General features: G+C 38.5%; 1 protein-coding gene across 5 annotated transcripts in view; it reads left to right on the forward strand.

Annotated features, from left to right (window-relative positions):
* Positions 1 to 17,211, forward strand: part of CTNNA3 (catenin alpha 3) — a 1,958,943-nt gene that overhangs the window by 960,539 nt on the left and 981,193 nt on the right. The window contains exon 1 of one of the 5 annotated variants that reach the window (XM_070364867.1): positions 4,085 to 4,140. The exons of the other annotated variants lie outside the window; for them this stretch is intronic. Within the exon in view, the coding sequence (XP_070220968.1) occupies positions 4,132 to 4,140 (9 nt within the window). The 5' untranslated portion in view covers positions 4,085 to 4,131. Of the gene's footprint in view, positions 1 to 4,084; positions 4,141 to 17,211 lie in introns of those variants that run through there. 5 annotated transcript variants of the gene reach the window in all.

A 17,211-nucleotide genomic window follows, 5' to 3' on the forward strand; every position in this document is an offset into this window, starting at 1 on the left:
CTTTGAATGATCTGTTTCTGGATGAGTTTTTGCCTCCTGGCTTTTTGTTCTTCCTTGTTCTACATTAGCTTGGCTGTGATTTCTTCTCTGAGAAGGTACAGCCCGCATCATACGGGGCATGATTTTTAATGTGTAAGAGCCTGCCGAGCCCTCTATTTTCTGTCAAGATATTATTCAGAGTTATAATGCACTTTGTCATTTTTCTTCCTTCTTCTGCTAAGTTTTTACAGGCTTGGCACTTTTCTATTGTGTCAGGATGAAACTCGGCTGCTTCCTCGTTGCAGTGTTTGTGGCCTTATGATTCATACCTTTCACTACCATACGGATCAGTCACTAGGTTGAACAGGGTATTTTTCCTCTTCTTTGACTACAGTTTACTCCTTTGAATAGAATAACTTAATCCACCTGAGTTTCATCCTCTTATTCACTCTCTTCAATAGAATAGATGTTCTTTCCAATGCATGAAAAGCACAGTTTAAAGTGTTTACTGGCTGGTTTGAACTATGATCTGGGGTTACAGATTTAAAAGATTGTCATGATGGCTCTATGAGGCCTTGTACGCCTCACTGTCGAGATCAAGTGGAATGTCTACATCTTTTTTCTTTATAATGCTGCATTTGAGTGGACATGGCTAATATTGTTATTTGACTGCATCTTTTTAAGTCAATTTTTTAAATTATTAGGTTTCCCACCAACCTTGAATGAGAGGACTTTAAATTATATCTTGGCCACTCAAGAAGTTCTGTGACCTTGGAAAGGTCATTTATTTTGTTGGGTCTCACTTTCTTCATCTATAAAATGGAAATAATGGCATCTGAGCTGTTCATTTTTGTGTGGGGATCACAGTGATGTCTATGAAAGTGTTTCATAAACTCTGAAATGTTATGAAACTGTGAAGCATTATATGTCTTTTATAATGCTCAGCATGGTTATGACACAGAAGATACCCTTAAGATATGATATCTGGCTTGTGTATGTGTGTGTGGGGTCTCACAGATCTGTGGAAGCTGAACCTCAGAATGGTATCTGATATTTTATAGCTAACCTGAGTGTGGGGTGCAAGTATACAAAAGTGAGTATAAATCTGGTTATTGGCTAGACCTTAAGAGGCAGGAAAAACTGGGGATTGAATAGAAGCTTTTGAATAGTCTCATCCTGGACACCAGTGCATTATCAAGAAGTTGAGTGTGCCATTTAAATAACAGGAATAAGGGAAACCAAGATCCTCTTTTGTTGGTTTTTGGGTGTCTCCCAATAGCATTTCGGGAAACCAGGACCTTTTTTCCTGACTCTAAAGGCATACTTACTGGGACAAAGGGCAGAATGGGTGGTCAGTCTTAAGTATTCAGAATAGGAAATGCCAGGCTATGGGGATGTTGTGTGTTTGTTTGTGCATATGTGTGTATATTTATGGTAAATATTTGAACCAGGGTTTATGAAATCCTACAGAGTCTATCTTGAGAAGAGAGTGGAAGTTTTGTAAAAGAGATTTCTCTCCCTTTTGGGCTTTCACAGTGTTTAGAAAATTGGATATAATTCACTTGCGAGTTTGTACTATGATGCACTGATATTTATGTCTGTCATATATTTGACAATTACCTGTACTCTCTAAACAAAGTAGCATAAAAAGTGGTGGCTTAAGACCATGGGGACTCTCTGCCTCAATACTAATTACCTTTCTGGTGGTGAATAAGTCAGTTAATCTGTGTGAAACTTAGTTTCCTTAAACAAAAGTAATAATTATTGACTCATTTGCCTTCCCTAAGTTGCAGATGAAATAATGTATAAAAAAGTACTTTGTCAGCTGTAAAACATGCTAGAAATGCAAGATTTTATTTTCCAAAGCTTCTACTCTAAGGCTTTAGAGGTAGTTGATGCAATTGTGTTTGTTATAGAATATAAAACTGGTTAGAACAATGTTGCTTGAGGGAAAGAATCTTTAGGTGCCTTCAGTGCCTGCTGAACAACCACAAGCCGTATGTCCTGATTCTGGCATCCAGTCTCCTGGCAGGTTGGCTAGCTGCCATTCTGTTCTCCCTATTCTGTGACTTTTCTGTGACCTGAATGAAGACATAGGAGGTAATGTTCTTCAGACTCACAGGTGATTCAGACTGGGAGGGAGTAGCTAATACTATGAATGCAGATCCAGAATTCAAATTAACTTCAAAAGGCAGGAACAATGATCTGAAAGCACCAAGATAAAATATAACATGGATATAAATAAAGTTCTTCTTTTAGAGTAAAAATAATCTATTGCGCAAATTCAGGATGAGGGTGATTTGCCTTGGAGGAAGCTGATATGAAACCATCTGGGGGTTTTAGATGATGTCTACAAGCTCAAATAGAATGTGATGCATTTGCTCTGGGGAAAAAAAAATACAGTACTGAATAGAGAAATACGGGTGCTCACCAGAGTGATCTGCTCTTCAGAAATCTAAATTCTGAATTAGGTGATTAGGGATCTGGTCCTCTGGTCTTCACATTAATATTTCATAATGTGACCTTGCTCAAGTCATTTCATGTCTCTTGGGTTTACTTTCTCTAATCTATAGAATGAGAATTTAAATTATTTCTGAGATTGCTTCCAGCTATAGAAGAATCTGTGATTCTTAGTTGTGTCATACAAAACCTTTTTTTTTTTGGAGTTTTTTAAGAATTGATATCGCTATACATAGTAGAAAAAATTCAATTACAGAGAAATAACTGAGGCAAAATTAGAATATATACGTATCTATTTTATTTTTCAGTGATTCTGACCTTTAATTTTGTTAGTTCAGCCAATGGCCTTCTCAAAAATAATGCATTTCTCAATGTATTTTGCTTAACTGGTGTGCCTTAAGAGCTTTTCTGGATGTTCAGATTTTTCTGTGACTTTCAGGTACAAATCCCAGCAGGGTCCGGTTGGCTCATTTTCCTTCCAAGACAGATAAATTGAGCTGTATGTGCTTTTACAGTGTGTGGTCTTAGATGTCTAGCATGAGACTTTCAAAATTAAGGTCCTGTCTACTGCTTATAGACATATACAGGATCTCAGACCTCCCTGTGTAGAAATAACAGTTTATCAGCAAAACTATGGAGTCATTTTTACTGCCAGAAAAGGAATGTTGCTTCTCTCTAACTTACAGAAGTGCTATTTCTTTAATGTAAGCTTTAATTGAGCCGCAAATGACTTAATAGTTTGCTGTATCTCTGAGTTTTGGGATATGTAGTGTTTTTGAGGAGGAATGGTTTGCATGCTGGCTATGTTTAGTGTTTTAATGCACCTACTGTCTTTAGTGTCTTAATGTACCTGCTATCTTTTCACTCTTTTCATTATATTATTTGACATTGGGTTTGTACTCTAGTTCATACAATTACGTATTTTTGTGTTGTTTTGAAACCCTGAACTGAATTAAGTGAATGGGAATTACTCAAAGTATCTCTTTTATAATCATACCAGATAAAAAATTAATCATATTAAAGGTGTTGCATTAGGAAAGATAGCAACTTATGTTTCCTTCTCTTCATTCCACTGCTTTTTTCCCTTTCCTTTTTTCTCTGCCTTCCTCTGTTCCACCCAGTCATTTTCCATTTTGTCTTTTCCCTTTTGTTTCTTCCACCCATAAGTATTGAATTACCAGTGTGTTATTATGGTCTGCCTTCATCATGCTTGCAATCTAGGAGAAGAGTTATTTAAGTAAACAATTAGAGTGCAGAGTGGTAGAGCAGCCAGGTCTATGAAGGCCAGAGAGGACATCCCAGAATAAATTTTAAACTGGAGAGTCAAAGGCTGATTTTTAGTTAGTGCAACAAGGAAGCTGAACTGAATTGGATGTAGGAAATGTTCTAAGCAGAGGGAAAGTATTTAGTAAAATATTGAGACATCAAAAAGCATAGCATAATTAAAAAAAAAAGTCAGTATGGTTGAAGCCTGGTCCACAAGGGGAGATTGGCCAGAAAAAGAATGAGGGGGGGGGCAAGATTTTAAAAGGTCTTTTGGGTTGTGAACCTAAAGAGTAATAGGGAGTCACTGGAGGGTTGAAGAAAGAAAATAACATGATCAATTTTCTGTTTTTAAAAGACAACTTTCCCTGTAGGCTGGAAACTGAAGCTGACTTGGAAAGACACAAGTTTGATTATAGAATTATTGTCATGGTTCAGGTAAGAGATGGTGATGATGCAGAATTGGATTTGAGGGGGAGTGGTAGATACTGGAATATCTATTTCATCTGAACAAAGCTTTGGAATCTTTATTTATTTTCAGATAATCATCTTTAAAGTATTGTTAAAAAATAAGAACAAAAATCCTTTTCCTCCTTCTTTTTGTTATTCCTAATTTGAGGACCTACAGACTGCCCCCCAAATAGATTCAGAGCTGTGAGAAATTGAGGTATTCAGAATAAATATCTAGAGGCTATGTCGATTTGAGTAGAATAAGAAGCACCAGAATAAGAGAGTTCTAAATGTAAGCCCCAGTTTTCCCTCTAATGAGCTGTATGACTATGGCTAAATAGCTTAACCCCTCTAGGCACTCCTTTCAGTTCCCATGATTCTGGGATGTCTGTGAAAAGAATTCTAGGGAGGAAAAGCCTTTAAGTGTTTATTTGCATTTTGAACATCTTAATACTGTTTTAATTTCTATGGAGATGCATCTCAAAATTCTGCATTCACCAAGTGAGAAGCCTTGCTAACAGTATCAGAAATCTGAACCTATAATGTAGTAAATCTGGAACTAAAAATAAGACAGTCTTTCTATTTTACACATTTGCTTGTAGACGTGAAAGGAGATTTTGAACTCTGTGAAAGATGAGCCACAAAAATTTAATTTTTGAGGCTAGAAATGTGTACTAATGAGAAATTGGGCTGAAGTGTAGAGTTGTACCCAAATGTGAGTCCACTGACTGCTGCCTATTTGGTGACTTAAAAATCCCCTGTGGAAGCTTATTAAAATTATAGAGAGTAAATCTTAGCAGTTCTCACCCCCCCCCCAAAAATTGTAACTTTGTATGGTGATGGATGGTAACTAGACTTACTGTGGTGACCATTTTGCATACACAAATATCAAATCATTATGTTGTACACCTGAAACTAATATAATGCTGTATGTTAATTATCCTTTAATAAAGCAAATAGTAAAAATAATTTATGAATCCTGGTCTCCACCTTATAGTTTCTGGTCAATGGGTGGGGGTTTAAAACAAATTGAGAGGATGCTATACTCTGGGGCAGTATTTTTGAGCATGGTTTATGAGATCACATTAGTCCTGCAAAATGTTTCCTAATTTGAGAAACACTGCGTAATGTAATGCCTTTTATAGATTAACATATTAGAGGTTCTGGGACATCCTAAATGAAAGAATGAGTTTAACCTTCTTTATTCCCGTGTTTCTCTGATTCCATTGGTCCCTCAATCACTTTGGTTAGGATCTGTTTTAACAGCTCAAAGTACTGGCATTCTGTGTTAAAAATTCAGAAGATGTGAATTATTTTTTATAGTCACTGAATTATCCATGAAGTGGTCTAAGAACATTAACCCTTTATTATTTAAGCAAAGGCATTCACTTGTGAAATTGCTGAGGGAATAAGGATACATATTTTGCCTGCATAATAGGCTAATTTCAAGCCACCTGACACGGGCACTATCAAATGGGTTGTACATATTGTGTTACCCGACTCTTAAGCATTTAATCTAGGTGAAGACCTCTTCCATAGAGCTGTGCAGTGTGTAACATGCCAAGCCTTCTATGGCTGTTTTCTCCTATAAGCAAGGCAGCCAACCCTGTGATTTTGCTTTCACTGGCATCAGAAATCAACCTTGGAACGATCTTGCACAGCTTATGACTCTGAATAGTAGGCCCCTAAAATTCTGTCTAGGATAAGACTGTACAAAACAGTTGGGTTTCAATAAAATAATGATTTCCATAAGTCATGCACTAAAACTTAACCATTTAAAAATGAATGTATTTACGAAGCAGAACTGATCAGCAGATATGTTACTGGTCAAAGTGTAGTTTTTTTTATCATTTCATAACAGTTATTGATCATCATGTGGCAGGTGACATGCTTGGTACTAGAGTCACAAAGGAGAAAAAGACAGTTTCTGCTTTTCAAAAAGGGCAACTTAGCAGATGGTTGTAGCACATTATGGTAGTAATTCCAATTGAAGTAGGTGTGAGGGACAATTGGAACATAAAACATAATGTGCTTGACACTGGCCTTGAGAAATCAGGAAAAATTTCCCAGCTGAAACTTCTCTGGTTCCATTTGGTTTCCAATTTTCTACTGAAACCCTGTGCTGACTCTGCTATTCAGTTACCAAGTGAAAGTTTAGATTTTGCTGCCTTGCATGTGCTCATATGCTTTTCCAAAATAAATTGTGTTTATGTAATAATTTTTACCTTTTCTCCTCACTCATCATTTCCATCCTGATATTACTTTGAATTATAAACCCCCACAATAGTCTTAGTTTCAGCTGAGTATTCACATTTCTGGTACAAGCTAATAGAATTTTTCATTTGCTTTTGGTTTGCAGATGTTGAACACATGGCTCTTAAGCATAGCATTATTCTTAGAAGGATGACAGTCTTCAAACATTTTGATTAGTACCTCAATTTTATCCACTTCTCCATATTGAAGTAAGCTTGTGTTTTATATCTTCTCTGCTTCATCTCCAACATAAAGCTCTAGGATTCAGGAAGGCAATTTTTGTCTCTAGTTTTATACCTACCAAGCTACTGTGAGACTTTCAAAAAGGGTTGATAACTTTTAATGCCAGAAATGGAATATTTTACTTAATTTTTTACAGAGCTCAAAGAAATATACCTGCCTCAAGAATAGATACACATTGTCTATTTGCAATATCTTATATTTGTGTAGCATTTTACAGTTGGTAAGATATTTTGCCTGCATTATTTCACTTAATTCTCCATTGCCATTTGAAATGTGAGGAAAATGGAGCTTAGTAAGGTTGAGTGTTATTCCAGATAGAACAGCTAGTCAGCGACAGAACCAGGACTTAAAGCCTTCAGCCTCCAGTTTTGAAGCTCTTTCCACGTTGCATAGACACATTGCTATATATAAGGTATATAAAAAAGAGACCAAGATAGACTGGAATTTTTGTTTGGTAATGGAAAAGCAAAAATTGTTAGTATCATTTTTAATCGTCTGGGTGGATGAGATTCTATATGGCATGAAAAAAAGAAAATTAATAACCATAGTAAGTTGAATGTGGTAGAATTTGGTGAAGCAGGGCAAGAAGGTAGAGCTGATTTACTGTTTAATGAAGCAGCACTGTAGGCAGCAGGACAGGTTGGGAAAAAAATTAGCAAAGACACACAAATCAGCAGTAGGAAAGACAGGGTGCTATTGAGTGGGGAATGGACATAGAAAGGAAGCTGGTCAAAGAGACAGAGCCCCAAACAAAGACTATAGCCGCACCTTCATTCTGAGGTTGGAACCTGTTACAGGCTGATTGTCCTGAGCCAAAGTTGATGGCACAGCTACTGGTCAGTGAGGAAACTATAGTCAGCATATGGCTGGTTCTTGACAAATCATCAGGGATTTGGTATAGTTCAGTCACACAAGTCATGTCCTTCTGTCCTGATAAAAGAGCATTATGGGTAAGAGGCGGTAGCTGGAAAGTGGCTGAAAGCTTTGAGTTTCTTGAGGATGCTTTAAAAAATGAAGAGCCATATGAAGATGTGACTCCAAGGCACATAATTGGCATTATGCTATAAACCCAAGGAATAATCTGATTTGCTACTTTTTTAAAAGTTTAATCAATTTTAAGTTGACCAGGATACCATAGTAGTAAGAGAGTTTAACTTTCTCTGTCCTTAACAAATGAATGAGATGTCTCAAATTACTTAATATTAGAGAACACACACACCCTTTTTCAAGTGTCATGTAATATTTTTCAAAAGTTAGATTTTATTGAGGTTTATTTTTGGCTTAAAACTCAGAAAATAAAGTCACATTGTCTTGCAACAGTTGTATAAAACTGTAAATAAATTAGAAACCAAAACATTGAATCACATAGATATTTTAAACAGCTTTATCACTCTATAATAAATTGTACATATATAAGGTATATAGTTTGGTAAGATAAATGTCTACATTCATGAAATCATGAATAAGGAACATGTTGAACATATTTTCCTTGTGTCCTTTTTAAATCCCTCCTATCCAGCCCCTTCCTGTCTCTAAAAATCTCTCCCTTTAAGTGATGTTGGATCAAAAGGGAAGCTAAATGCTAACAATCTGAGACTGATCATTCTATTGATCAGTTATATGTTATATATACATGTTGAGGAGAAGGCGATGGCACCCCACTCCAGTACTCTTGGCTGGAAAATCCTATAGAAGGAGGAGCCTGGTGGGCTGCCGTCTATGGGGGCGCTAAGAGTCGGACACAACTGAGCGACTTCACTTTCACTTTTCACTTTCATGCATTGGAGAAGGAAATGGCAACCCACTCCAGTATTCTTGCCTGGAGAATCCCAGGGACGGGGGAGCCTCGTGGGCTGCCGTCTATGGGGTAGCACAAAGTCCGACACGACTGAAGCGACTTAGCAGCATACATGTTGAACTGACAAAGTAGGCACTAGGAGTTCAGAGAAGGAAGATTTCAGGAAAAGAAGGCATGTTTAGAAACAATTCTTAGAGTCAGTTGAACTTGACTTTACCCTGAAACAGATGGAATCAGTTGGGAGGGCATTAACTTTGGGGCAAGAGGACTACAAAACCAAGGTAGGAATGAAGGCTGAGTGATCCTAGGAGTGCAAGAAGACTTTTTTGGACTCATGCAGAAGTAGGATGCTGATGATCTGTAGAAAATAGAGTTTAGCTACTTTGCAGAGGGTCTTGAAAATGAAGCTGAGTATAGATTTATGATAATGAAAAAAATCAGAGGCTTTTTTTTTAACTAGAGAAAAGGATCAACTTTATTCATTTATCATTTATTTAAAATATTTTTATTGAATGCTAACTATATGTTGGGCACTATTTAAGTGCTAAGTGAAAGTGAAGTCGCTCAGTCATGTCCAACTCTTTGTGACCCTATGGACTATTAGCCTATCAGGCTCCTCCGTCCGTTGGATTTTCCAGGCAAGAGTGCTGGAGTGGATTGCCATTTCCTACTCCAGGGGATCTTCCTGACCCAGGAATCGAACCATGGTATCCCGCATTGCGGGCAGATGCTTTACCGTCTGAGCCACCAGGGAAGCCTAAGTGCTAATGGATATGCTTTTAATATATGGCTATTTGGAAGGGCACTGTCTACTGTGTGTCTTTGTAAGGATTTTTTTTTTTAATTTAAATTTATTTATTTTAATTAGAGGCTAATTACTTTACAGTATTGTATAGGTTTTGCCATACATCAACATGAATCTGCCACAGGTGTACACGTGTTCCCTATCCTGAACCTCCCTCACATGTCCCTCCCCATACTATCCCTCTGGGTCATCCCAGTGCACCAGCCCCAAACATCCTGTATCCTGCATCGAACCTGGACTGGCGATTCATTTCTTTTATGATATTATACATGTTTCAATGCCATTCTCCCAAATCATCCCCCCACTCCCTCTCCCACAGAGTCCAAAAGACTGTTCTATATATCTGTGTCTCTTTTGCTGTCTCGTATACAGGGTTATCATTACCATCTTTCTAAATTCCATATATATGCGTTAGTATACTGTATTGGTGTTTTTCTTTCTGGCTTACTTCACTCTGTATAATCGGCTCCAGTTTCATCCACCTCATTAGAACTGATTCAAATGTATTCTTTTTAATGGCTGCGTAATACTCCATTGTGTATATGTACCACTGCTTTCTTATCCATTCATCTGCTGATGGACATCTAGGTTGCTTCCATGTCCTGGCTATTATAAACAGTGCTGCGATGAACATTGGGGTACACATGTCTCTTTCAATTCTGGTTTCCTCAGTGTGTATGCCCAGCAGTGGGATTGCTGACAAACACATGAAAAGATGCTCAACATCACTCATTATCAGAGAAATGCAAATCAAAACCACAATGAGGTACCATTTCATGCCAGTCAGAATGGCTGCAATCCAAAAATCTACAAGCAATAAATGCTGGAGAGGGTGTGGAGAAAAGGGAATCCTTTTACCCTGCGAACTAGTACAGCCACTATGAAGAACAGGGTGGAGATTCCTTAAAAAAACTGGATTTTTTTTTGAATTTTATTTTATTTTTAAACTTTACATAATTGTATTAGTTTTGCCAAATATCAAAATGAATCTATCACAGGTATACATGTGCTCCTCATCCTGAACCCTCCTCCCTCCTCCCTTCCCATACCATCCCTCTGGGTCGTCCCAGTGCACTAGCCCCAAGCATCCAGTATCGTGCATCGAACCTGGACTGGCATCTCGTTTCATACATGATATTTTACATGTTTCAATGCCATTCTCCCAAATCTTCCCACCCTTTCCCTCTCCCACCGAGTCCATAAGACTGTTCCATACATCACTGTCTCTTTTGCTGTCTCGTACACAGGGTTATTGTTATCATCTTTCTAAATTCCATATATATGCATTAGTATACTGTATTGGTGTTTTTCCTTCTGGCTTACTTCACTCTGTATAATAGGCTCCAGTTTCGGAAATAAAAGCAAAAATAAACAAATGGGACCTAATTAACCTTAAAAGCTTCTGCACATCAAAGGAAACTATCAGCAAGGTGAAAAGACATCCTTCAGAATGGGAGAAAATAATAGCAAATGAAGCAACTGACAAACAACTAATCTCAAAAATATACAAGCAACTCCTACAGCTCAACTCCAGAAAAATAAATGACCCAATCAAAAAATGGGCCAAAGAACTAAATAGACATTTCTCCAAAGAAGACATACAGATGGCTAACAAACACATGAAAAGATGCTCAACATCACTCATTATCAGAGAAATGCAAATCAAGACCACTATGAGGTACCATTTCACACCAGTCAGAATGGCTGCGATCCAAAAGTCTACAAATAATAAATGTTGAAGAGGGTGTGGAGAAAAGGGAACCCTCTTACACTGTTGGTGGGAATGCAAACTAGTACAGCCACTATGGAGAACAGTGTGGAGATTCCTTAAAAAACTGGAAATAGAACTGCCTTATGATCCAGCAATCCCACTGCTGGGCATACACACTGAGGAAACCAGAAGGGAAAGAGACACGTGTACCCCAATGTTCATCGCAGCACTGTTTATAATAGCCAGGACATGGAAGCAACCTAGATGCCCATCAGCAGATGAATGGATAAGAAAGCAGTGGTACATATACACAATGGAGTATTACTCAGCCATTAAAAAGAATTCATTTGAATTTGTTTTTAAATAATCTTTATTTTAGAAAAATTTTAGATTTATAGAAAAATTGTAAGAATATTACAGACTCCTATATGCCTTTTATTCATTTTTCTCTGTTGTTGATATCCTATTATGTTGCATCTGTCAAAGCTCAGAAACTGACACTAGTACTTTACTATTAACCAAATGCCAGACTTAACTCCATTTTCTTAGTTTATATAGTGTCTTTTTTTTTCTTTTTTGGTCCCAGGATCCATTTAAGAGACCATGTTACATTTGGTTACCATGTCTTCTTATGGTCCTATAGTCAGTTAGCCAGTTCAGTTGCTCAGTTGTGTCTGACTCTTTGCGACCCCATGGACTGCAGCTCGCCAGGCTTCCCTGTCCATCACCATCTCCCGGAGCTTGCTCAAACTCATGTCCATCGGTTCGGTGATGCCATCCATCCACTTAATGTCCTTAGACTGTGATAATTTCTCAGATTTTCTTTCTTTTTGATGACCTTGACAATTTTGAGAATAACTGGTTAGATATTTTGTATAATTCCCTTCAATTTGGGTTTGTCTGATGTTTCCCTCTTACTATTTGCTTTTGAAATAGCAAATGCAGGTTCCATGCACAAATCAAAAGTTTAAGTTCATGTTTCAATTTTACTGCCTTTAATCTTTTTTGAACAGTAAACCCTGTAGTATCCTTAGATCATTTTCAAAGTATGTTTTGCCTTATCTATTCAGCTTAGCTGTCACATTTATTTCAGTCTACCAGGGTTTCCTGGAAAGAGGAATTTCTAATCAAATCAGTAAGGATTTGAATGACAGATTCCAAGAAATCCTTGCAAGACTTTGATGCCTTTTGATAGTCATAATTCAGTCACTTCTGTGGCTCTGTTGCAGGAAGGGGAACCCCTTCCTGGGCCCGAAACTGGGCTCTTGTCTAACACTTGGAAATGAATTGTCCAAGGAGACACATGTGCTGACAAAGCAAGAGATTTTATTGGGAAAGGGCACCCGGGTGGAGAGCAGTAGGGTGAGGGAACCCAGGAGAACAGCTCTGCCACGTGGCCTGCAGTCTCGGGTATTATGGTGATGGAATTAGTTTCCGGGTTGTCTTTAGCCAATCATTCTGACTCAGAGTCCTTCCTGGTGGTACACACCTTGTTCAGCCAAGATGGATGCCAGAGAGAAGGATTCTGGGAGGTGTTTGGGCAGGTGGTGTCTCCTTTTGACCTTTCCCAAACTCTTCTGGTTGGTGGAGGCTTATTAGTTCTCTGTTCCTTACCAGGACCTCCTGTTGTAAAACAACTCATGCAAATGGTTACTATGGTGCCTGGTCAGGGTGGATGGTTTCAATCAGTGTGCTTCCCCTAACAATTCAGTAATAGATGGGCTCTGATCTGTGACTCGTATCATCTTATGATTTTAGCTTGAACTTTGTGCAAATTGCTACCTGCCATATCACAGGTTGGTGTGACTGAGATAACAGTGTTCAGATGTGACTACACAGGCTAGTATGCTGTTTTCTTATATACTCTCAAACCTTCCCAGGAATTGAAACACCCAAAATTGAGTTAGGAGATTCTGAGTAAGAACCTTGTATTACTGCTTAACGTTATTGACCGACTCAGAAATGTTCTTTGGCCCACTCCCTGAAAAAACAAGTGCTTGGCATATCCACAGGTTTCTTTCTTCTGGGACTAAAGAAAGAACAGTCATGTTTTCTTCCTACCTGTACACTAAATAAATCTGAATTCATTGTGACTTTTGAGACCCTCGAAGATACTATTGTTAGGTAGATAGAATAGAAAACAGGAGTCCAAAATGGAGGTGGCTAAAAGATGAGGAAAGGAAAAGCCCACGAAAATAGAACAAAGGAAGGTCAAAGGAAGGTCCGAGGACCGGAGTGAGGACTTCAGGCAGAACAGCACTCCTGGTTAAGCCCAATTTGCATAGGGCAGGCCCAGGGGGAAGAAAGAAAATATAAAAAGAGGAGCCAAAGGGCTCGCTGTCTCTCTCTCTCTCTCTCTCTCTCTCTCTGTCTCCCACGTACTGGGGCGCTCTTCTCTTCGCATCTTTGAGTCGACATGCCCTCATGCCTTGCAGGTGGATTTTCCTGCTATTATCTAAATAAAATAGAGCTGTAACATGGAGCTGTAACACTAATTTGTCGAAGAGCTATAACATGGACCATTGGAGACCTGAGAGCTAAAACACGGTATGTCCAAGACCCGAGAGCTGTGACACGCTGAGGGTTTTAATGTCCATCACCCCAAATCTTTGTTGTGAAGAGACAGAACCGAGGAACATACACTTGCGTGACACTATGATGACTTTCAACTTTTTATTCCTGGATGAGGGTATGGCCTAAATGGAAACATTTTGGGTTTGTGTCTAGCCCCTCTGATTATTAATAGTCTGGCATTATGAGTAACACTTATATTCTCTAAGCCTTAGTGTTTAGAGAATAATGTCTCCTTTCTAAATTTGATTTAAAAATAAAAAATAAAATAAATTTGATTTAGACTCAGTTAAGATAAAGCATGGAAAGTGCCCAGAACAGTGTCTATAGCTCAAATAAACTTTAGCTTCTCTTATTATTGTTACTCCCAGTATCTAGAGTGATAAAGTAATTTAGAAAACTGCATGCATTAGCCATGGCTTTGTTACTAGCACACAATGTTTGGATTTCACCCCCGCCTCATATCCTGCTCAGAAATTCTGGTGGCCAGTGTCCCGCTGCTCCTGCCTTTACTCTCCTCTGCCACAACTCTTTTTGTATAAGAAGAATGGATGCTTCTACATGTTTAAAGAAGAAATGTTGTAAAATATGTTTTTTTTTTTTTTTAATTTACCTAAAACATCTATTCCAATTAAGACATCATAAAAGGCTTTTGCATATAGGACTTTGCCTTAGTGGTCTTATGTAGTTTATCAGGAAGTAGAGTTTTTAAGAGTAGCAAGTTCTATTTTTTTTTTTTTTAATCCAGATGGAGCTATCTCTACCACTGGCATTCTCTCAGTCACTGTTCAGTTCTTACCACCAGCAAGGGGTGTGGAAAAGTTGTTGATGAACAGATTTCTCTGACCCCGAGTATAATTCTGTATTTGTTGGAAGCTCTGAGAGCCTGGTCTGGGACTATGCCACTAGCAGAGCTGTTGCAGCCCCCCTGCCTGGACTCACAAAGCCAGGCTTTGCAGGGAGTGGTAATTTTAGTTGTCTTCTCAGTATGCCCTGCCACCCAGCCTTTCTCATTCTGTCTGTTAATGCCTCAATTAAAGAACACAGCTTTCTTTGTGCTGGCCTGAGGATCAGATGCTTCAGAGCAGGAAGGGGATAATCCCACACCTACAGTAATGCAAAGGTTTCTTACTTGCTCAGTCAGTCAGCAGGGCCTGCTCCACACAGCCAAGGAAGCAGCTCCTTTCCTGGTAGGCCTTGCGGGCAGAGGGATAGTTCAAGAGTCGCCATCCACAAGCATTTGTATTTCCTCTCTTTCCCTTTAACTTCATAAGAAGTGAAAATAGTAACTTTTTTAATGGGACCTGTGCATTATAGTTAAAGATGGTGAATGCTAATAGTCTAATATTGAAAACATTTAATTGCAGGTTATAGTATGAGTCACTGAAGCCTCATTTAACATGGCATTGCATGGGAAGAATTCTAGGGAATATTAAGGGTATAATGGCATGTTTTAGAGAACCCTTGATATGTATAAGGTCATAATGTTCACCTGAAGGTTTATATTTCATTAATTGTAAATCTTGAAAAGTAAGATTCCTATGAATGTGTTCAGAATAGTAGGAAAAGCATATGGTTAGAACTCTTGTGCCTGCTCCAGCTGATCAGTGGTGGCTTCCTAGGGCTCTGTGATGAGGATTCTGAAGATCCATTGTAACTATAGAAAGAATGCCATGAGTGATTAAAAATGTCGGCTATGGGTGTGGGAAAAGGAAATGACACTTTGTATACTGAATTTTATCATCTCTAGAATCACCATTGTGTTGGACCTATGCATGGTGGCTATAATTTGTTTATACTCCAGAGTGTGAAAAATGTAAACATTGCACTTTATAAAATACACAGGACAAATGTGAGTTGCTCTTGTTCAGTCACTAAGTCATGTCAGACTCCTTGCAACCCCTTGGACTACAGCACTCCAGGCTTCCTTATCTTTCACCATCTCCCAGAGATTGCTCAAACTCATGTTGATTGAGTCAGTGATGCCATCCAAACATCTCATCCCGTCACCCCCTTCTCCTTCTGTCCCAGCATCAAGGTCTTTTCCAATAAGTCGGCTCTTCATGTCAGGTGGCCAAAGTATTGGAGCTTCAGCTTTAGCATCAGTCCTTCCAATGAACATTCAGGGTTGACTTCTTTTAGCAGTGACTGGTTTGATCTCCTTGTCCAAAGGACTCTTGAGAGTCTTCTATAGCACTACAATTCAAAAGCATCAGTTTTTCAGTGCTCAGCCTTTTTTATGGTCCCACTCTCACATCTGTACATGATTACTGGAAAAACCATAGCTTGGACTACACAAGTCTTTGTTGGCAAAGACGTCTCTGCTTTTAATACACAGCCTAGGTTTGTCATAGCTTTTCTTCCAAGGAGCATGCATCTTTTAATTATGGATGCAGTCACCATCCACAGTGATTTGGGAGCCCAAGAAAATAAAATTTTCACTGCTTCCACTTTTTCCCTAACTATTTGCCATGAAGTGATGGGACCATATGCTGTGATCTTAGTTTCCTGAATGTTGAGCTTTAAGCCAGATTTTTCACTCTCTTCTTTCACCCTCATCAAGAGGCTCTTAGTTCCTTTTTACTTTCTGCCATTAGAGTGATATTATCTGCATATCTGTGGTTACTGAGTTACAGAGACAATACTTCTCTCATCTCTTCTTTCAGCCAAAACTTATTCAAAATGCTATGGATCTAGAGCTAAAATGTTCTTGTGTCTGTCCTGAGGAGCTTATCTGGACTGGAGGAGATGGTGTGGAAACTATTTCAGAATCAATAAATACATTGCATTGAATGCAATAGTATTAAATGCATGAACTAGATTATGTGTTCACCAAACAGAGGAAGCAATTAACTCTGCTTAAGCTCACAAGGAATGGTTTCAAAGGGTGACAAGCCTGGTGTCCTTTCTGTCTCTAAAAATAACTGTGAACACTTAGGATCCATTTTCTCGTACAATTCACAGCAACCCTATTGAAAATGGATGGTGCCCTTTAGTATGTAGTAAATAAAACTTTATGATTAAGGATACCATTGCTCTTCTATTATTACAAATTGATACCTCTTTGAATTTTCAATTATAGTGCATTCTTGCATGTTTGGCTCCCTCAACTTATTTCTTTGCCTTACAAGTTTCCCCAAACCAATTCCTATTAAATTCCAGGGCTTTGTTTTGCATTGATCTTTGTTGTCCAAACACTTGGGCTCACTTAGATATTTGTAGTTGGAATATGCCAACGACAGAGTATTATACATTTGGAAATAATTTGAACACTGTAGTGAAAGTTGGGCCATCAAGAAGAATTGATGAATTAGAGCTGAAGAATTGATGCTTTCAAATTGTGGTACTGGGGAAGACTCTTGAGAGTCTCTTGTATAGCAAGGAGATCAAACCAGTCAATCCTAAAGGAAATCAACCCTGAATATTCATTGGAAGGATTGATGTTGAAGGTGAAGCTCCAATAATTTGGCCACCTGATATGAAGAGCCACCTCACTGGGAAAGACTCTGATGCTGGAAAAAACTGAGGGCAAGAGAAGAAGGGTATGACAGAGAATGAGATAATTGGATGGCATCACTAACTCAATGCACATGAGCTTAAGCAAATTCTGGGAGGTCGTGAAGGACAGGGAAGCCTGGTGTGCTGCAGTTCAGGGGATCACAGAGTCAGACGTGACTT

This window comes from Bos mutus, chromosome 28, assembly GCF_027580195.1.
Source record: "Bos mutus isolate GX-2022 chromosome 28, NWIPB_WYAK_1.1, whole genome shotgun sequence".
NCBI lineage: Eukaryota > Metazoa > Chordata > Mammalia > Artiodactyla > Bovidae > Bos > Bos mutus.